The sequence below is a fragment of the Panthera uncia genome (genome assembly GCF_023721935.1).
Source record: "Panthera uncia isolate 11264 chromosome B3 unlocalized genomic scaffold, Puncia_PCG_1.0 HiC_scaffold_1, whole genome shotgun sequence".
In the NCBI taxonomy this organism is placed as follows: Eukaryota; Metazoa; Chordata; class Mammalia; order Carnivora; family Felidae; genus Panthera; species Panthera uncia.
In genome coordinates this window covers 11262718-11268717 of record NW_026057582.1, presented here as the reverse complement: position 1 = coordinate 11268717, position 6000 = coordinate 11262718, and the positions used below count along the sequence as shown (strand labels likewise).

Here is a 6000-nt window from a genome sequence, read left to right as displayed (position 1 = left end):
CCCAGCGCGCGGCGGGCGCGGCGGCGGCGGCGGCGGCGGCTTCCCACTCGGCGCGGGGCTGGCGGCGGCGCCCGGCCGGGCCCTTCCCGAGGGCCAGCGCCAGGGCCATGCGGGCGCCCGGGGCACGGCGGTCCGCCCCGCCCGGCGCCTGAGCCCCTCCGTCCGCGGTCCCGGAGCTGCCGGCGGCATGATCCGACGGGCCGGGGCGCCCGAGCGCGGGGACCCCGCGGGGTAAGTCTTGCCTCCCCCACCCCCCCGGGAGTGCTCGGAGCTCGCGAGGGAGCCCCGGCCGTCCGGCCTCGGGGCGTCGGGTGAGTCCGAGCCCCGCAGCCACGGCCGGGGCCGGACTCCGCTTCTGCGCGGAAGGGGGCCGCGCTGGTGGCTGCAGGACCCGGGGACTTGGCCAAAGTTCGAAGCTCAGACGTCACCGCTCGCTGGAAAACCAGCTAAGCGGCCGGGTGCGAGAAAAGCGTCTCTACCTGTCAGAGCCGGGGCGGAGGGGCTGCGTGGATGCGGCCCCCTCCCCCGGCTCTTGTCTCGCCTGAACTTCAGAAGCAATCACGCGGGGTCCGGGTCGCGCCAGCCTCCTGCACCCGCCGCTCCGCCTGCGTCCCCGCGCGCGTCCTGGGACGCTGACGACTAGGCGGGCGTGGGGTGGGGGCCGGGGTCCCCGTAAGTTCGGGCGCCAGCGGCCCCGACAGCTGACGAGTCCGCCTAGACCGCGGTCCCACCGGGATCCCCTTCCCCCGTCCCTCAGGCGGTCCGGGGACGGTGACCTTCGGACCTACCTTTATCAAGCCCTGGGGAGGGTCCGGGCGCACGGGTTGCGCTGGGGTCTGGTGGGTCCCGGGGAGAAGGCACAGCTTGGCATGCGTGAAGCCGAACTTGTTTGGGAACTGACTTGTTTGGGAGGGGTCTCGTGTGCCTCGTCTTATGTCCCCCACCCCCACCGAAGTTGCTTTTGGACGTTGCTCAGGGCTGCGCTCCGGGGAGAAGCTTCCCTCCCCGCCGCCCAGCCCAGCGGGCGTCTCGCGAAGCTTCGGGGGTTGAAGAGGCTTCAGTTCCAGTGGTGGATTCTTGGGAAGGCCTCTTAGAACCTTTCGGGGTGTCAAGGGTGACGGCGCCCACCCCCACCCCTGCCCCGAGGCTGCCATTCCTGGCTTTTTGGTTTAAAACTCCCGGGCCTGTTTCAGTGATGGACACCCAGCTGCTGCCTGGCCTAGCTCCATGACCCCAGGAGCTCCATGACCCCTAGCTCCAGCTCCCAGGGCCTCAGTTCTCTGCTCTGTAAAACAAGAGGGATGGGCCGATCTTGTGCAGTTCTGGACTGGGGGACAGCTGGAGGTGACTGGTTCCCACTCTGGCGGGCTGGGGGCTTAAACTCTTCTGGATCTGAATGCCTTCCTCTTCCCTTTTGCCCCATCGCCGCCCTTCCCCAGAAATTCTGCCTGTACGCTTTCTCTTGGAAGTAACGTCTGGAAAGACAAATGCCATCCGGTGGGAAGAATTGGAAATTATGCTGGGGAGGGGGCCCCTCAGGGGCAAGTCTCTGCCACACCCAATATTGCAGGGTGGAGCCAGGAGGCGTTTCCCATGGAAGAAGGGGTGGTGAGGGGCCAGGGTCCTGACCTGTCCAGCTTCCCTTTCCCCACCCCTCCCCAGGAGTGACCCCCCCTCACCTACTTCCTCTTGCTTTTCTTTGTTCATTACTGGACCAGTTACTTAACCTCTCTGTGCCTGGGTTTACCTGTCTATAAAATGAAGATAAATAGTAGTAACTATCCTCACAGGGTTGTTTTGAGGGTTAAATGAGATAATGCATAAAGAGTTTTGCACATTGGCCTATAGGGTAAACTCTTAATAATAATAATTATTATTATCATTTCCACTTGTTGATAATAGCACCAGTTATTTAACCTTGGACAAGAGACCTGGTCTTGCCTCCTCTGTAAATTGGGGGTAATAATAACACCAACTTCATAGGATTGTTATGAGGTTTGGATGAGTTAATATTCAAGCAGCTGCCTACAGGCAGCCGTGGGTTAACACACCAGCTCAGGCCTGCTTAGATGTGCCTGGCACATTCTAAGGAATATTGGTTTGCTGCTAAAAACATCACTTTATTTAAGAGGACCTTTTGTGCTGGAAGGGTTCCTAAATAGTTATCTCACCAAAACTCATACCTGGTAGGTACTTGGATACCTCCAGGGACGGAGAACTTGCCACCACTGTGGCAGTCCTAAGACAGGAATTCCTGAACTTGAGTTGCAGGTGCCTCCCTCTAACTTCTTACCATATCAGACCCTGTTCTGCCCTGGGGAGCCCAGACCTTGACTCTCAAGTACTACAAGGCAGTTTTCGGGTGCACCCCAAGCACCCCCTGTTCCCCAGGCTGCATGTTCACCTGTGTTACAGTCCAAAGATGAGGAGGAGCAATCATCTGTGATTCCTCACCCCCATGGCACCCCCAGGCCCCACTGACCACTTGGGGCTGGGTTCTGAGTCCTCAGAGGAGGACTCCTCTTTCCACTGGGCTTCCAAAAGTCCTCTCCTTCTCGCTGTGATGTTCAGACAGCTGGGAAGAATGTCTCCTACTCTGACCCCCCAGAGCTCAGAGAGCCCCCTGGAATAGGAGTGTGAGGACCTTGGCAAGCAAGGTCTGTCTCCTCCTTGGTGCAGATGTCGGCTGGGGAGAAAGAAAAGGCAGACTGCCCAGTATCCTAGGTGTAGACACTTTTTCTCCTTCGGTTCAACAAATAGTGTTTACATTAGGTGGGGGCGGGCGCCCAGCATTAAACCAAGCCCCTTCCCACTTGAAGCTGATGTGGGAGATGATGACAGAAGGTGGTCTGGTGGGGTTAAGGCTTGGGGGATGCTGGGGGCTGCAGATGGGGTTTGCACACAGGTGATCTGATTTGGCTTGGGGCTATATCGCAGACAGACTGTAGCAGAGAAAGCAGAAGCAGAGAAGTCTGCTGGGAAGGAAGTTCTTCAGTGGGCAGGAGGGCGGGTAGTGACCAGGGAGACAGGAGAGGGAGAGGCGCTGGCCTCTGAAGGGATGAACGGGAGGTGAGGAGGGAGTGGGGAGGCGCAGAGATGACCCCGGTGAAGCTGTGACCTGTGGAGGGGCCGGACGCCAACCTGTGTGCAGGGGTCACTGAGGACGCGTATACTCAAAGCCCACACTTTTATGTTTGATGAGTTGAGAGTCTGCTTAAGATTTTATTTGAAAAAGGATTCCACTCTTGCATCTAATCCAATCCCCTAATTTTTTTTAATTTTTTTTTTAACGTTTATTTATTTTTTTTTTTTAAAAAAATTTTTTTTTTTCAACGTTTTTTTTTTTTTATTTATTTTTGGGACAGAGAGAGACAGAGCATGAACGGGGGAGGGGCAGAGAGAGAGGGAGACACAGAATCGGAAGCAGGCTCCAGGCTCTGAGCCATCAGCCCAGAGCCCAACGCGGGGCTCGAACTCACGGACCGCGAGATCGTGACCTGAGCTGAAGTCGGACGCTTAACTGACTGAGCCACCCAGGCGCCCCTCCAATCCCCTAATTTAACGACAAGAGAAAGGAGACCCAGAAAGAGGAAGTGATTTACCCAAGGTCTTAGTAGCTGGAGGTGGGGCTGGGCCTAGAAATTGGGTCTCCTGAGCCTTGGGCCTTGAAGGGGCTGCCTGGGCAAAGCCCCAGGGTTTGGGAGACCCCTGGCTTTCTGCCTCGTGCCTAACATAATGCGGGGATCCTGCTGAACTCCTTGAGAGAAGTCCCTCATTCACTCCCAGCTCTAAGACAGGGGACTCCTCTGGGGTGGGGCCCACCCAGAGCAGTGATGAATTCAGGGTCCCAGATACCAACTCCAGCTCTGCCCGGTGACCTGGGCCTCCTTGCTTGCAGGGGCTAATGCCTCTGGGTGGTCCTGGCTGGCACTCGGCTGGGAGACCCACCCCCTTCCAGACCAGAAGAGAGGCTGCGGCCCACAGGCAGCAAAGGGTTACCTAACCAGCTCAGGCCTGTACTTCTGAACCCTGAGAAGCCCCCGTGCCTCCCCTGGGAAGCATTAGGGGGTGAAGGCTCAGGGTCTGCTTGGGACAGGGGAGTCTTAGCACATTTGTCCCTGAGGACCTCTTCCCAATCTCCCCTACCACCTGATAGGACCTATCCTGGGCCTGGGTCCCTGTTTAGTGATCTTTACTGAGACTGAAAGCATTAAAAACTACAAATCCTATAAAGGCACCTGCATTTTAATCCAGGGGATCGGGAAATAAAAGAGGGAACCCAACCAAAAATACGTATGATGGTTGAATGCGGGGGACCCACCCAGACCCCTCACTGCCCTCTCAGGCCTTCCTGGAGCTCCACTTTATACACAGGAATCTGAGCTGGCCTGCAGTGCCTCTCAGGAAGGGGCCAGAGCAGAGGGGAGGAAGGAATGCTGATTGGCAACCACACACTCGGTCCCTTACATCACATCCCAGAGTCCATCTGTCCCTTGAGTGAGGGTTGTCGCCAGTTCATGCCTATGCAGGCCATGACAAATGAGCAGAACTGGGTAGGGAGGAATGAGGAGGGAGGGCAGGTTTGGAGGGGAGAAGTGTCTGAGCAAACTTGGAAGGGGGAAAGTGGAGGGTCTACCCCTCCCTTATCAGAACGAGAGAGGCACATCTTGGTTGGGAGACACTAACAGAAAGGCCTGGCGTAGGAAGAGGGCCCATCCTCAGCGTCTGGGTGCCCAGAAAGAGCCCCAACTGGGGAGAAGTGCCTCAGAAAAGTCCCAGACTTCCTGTTTGCCCCCGTGGCTCTCTGCCCACCCTCCCCCCCACCCCCATCCGGGAGTCACCTTCAGAAGGGAGTGAGAGCCCAGGAGTCATCTTGTTCTTGGCAAGTTGGCTTGGAGACAGTGAGTGCTGCTCTGGCAGCCAGCTCTAGAACTTTTGCCTACGTAACTGTTACCCTGAACCTGCCGTTTATCCCATGCCCCAGGGGCGGCCAAAACATGGATGTTTTCTTCAACACTGGAACTAAAGATGACAATCACGATGTTAATGACTTTTCTAAACTGTAGATTTCCCCTTGATCTCATCCTACCACCACCCGCTCCCCCCACCCACCCCAAAATAAGCCCTTCTGGTGAAATGGTTCTTGCTGCTAGAGACAGAAGACAGACAGCCAGCCACATCGAGGTCCCCCTGGAGGGGTGGAGAAAACAGCATGACTCTCATAACCCCTGGTCACCCTTAGGTGCCATGATCTCCTATTTAAAAACCCCTTAAGGACTCCCTGTCTTCCATACCCCATTCCAGTCCTTCACGAAGCCAATGTACAGCCTTACTTTTTCTGTTCCCCTTGGCACGCACAGCTGCCATAGCCTCCCCTGCCTTTGCCCACAAAGTTCCTTCCAACTGGAATGCCGTCACCTCCTCCGTGAAGCCTTCCATCCACACCAGCTCTTCTTAAATCCTCAAAAAACTTTATGCACGAGCTACTTATTTACCTAGCAAGAAACCAAAACCCCATTAATATCATGTCTTCCTGTTTAGATTATGAACTTCCAAATAAAAGGGATCAGATCTTTACATCCATATCTTTTTGTCCTGCACACAGCTGGCACTCAATAAACGCTTGAGAACAATGACATACTGAACAGGATTCTAAAAATTGCCTCACAGCCTTCCCTTGTGGGACAACAAGGCGGCTGGCCACCCAGGAAATTGGGTAGGGACCCTGTATAGGCACCAGTCACTTCGTTTTATCCTCCTCAGCGGGGTCCCCTAATTCTAGCTGTGCTCCCTCACTTCTCCTAGAGAGAGGGTGGAAGACGGTGAAGCCAGCTCTGGATTACCAATAGATACTTCGTCCTCAGCTGAGAGAGCAGAGTTAGCTGGCTGTACAGGTTCTGGGTGAGCCCAGCCTGGGTCATTGGGTCCCGAGGGCAGGTCTGTGGTCCACTGAAAAACTAGGAAGGGGTGTGTGTGTGTGTGTGTGTGTGTGTGTGTGTG

General features: G+C 56.1%; 1 protein-coding gene across 2 annotated transcripts in view; it reads left to right on the top strand.

Moving 5' to 3' along the window:
- RIN3 (Ras and Rab interactor 3) overlaps positions 1–6000 on the top strand; it is a 123008-nt gene that overhangs the window by 743 nt on the left and 116265 nt on the right. The window contains exon 1 of one of the 2 annotated variants that reach the window (XM_049612277.1): positions 7–231. The exons of the other annotated variant lie outside the window; for it this stretch is intronic. Within the exon in view, the coding sequence (XP_049468234.1) occupies positions 188–231 (44 nt within the window). The 5' untranslated portion in view covers positions 7–187. Of the gene's footprint in view, positions 1–6; positions 232–6000 lie in introns of those variants that run through there. 2 annotated transcript variants of the gene reach the window in all.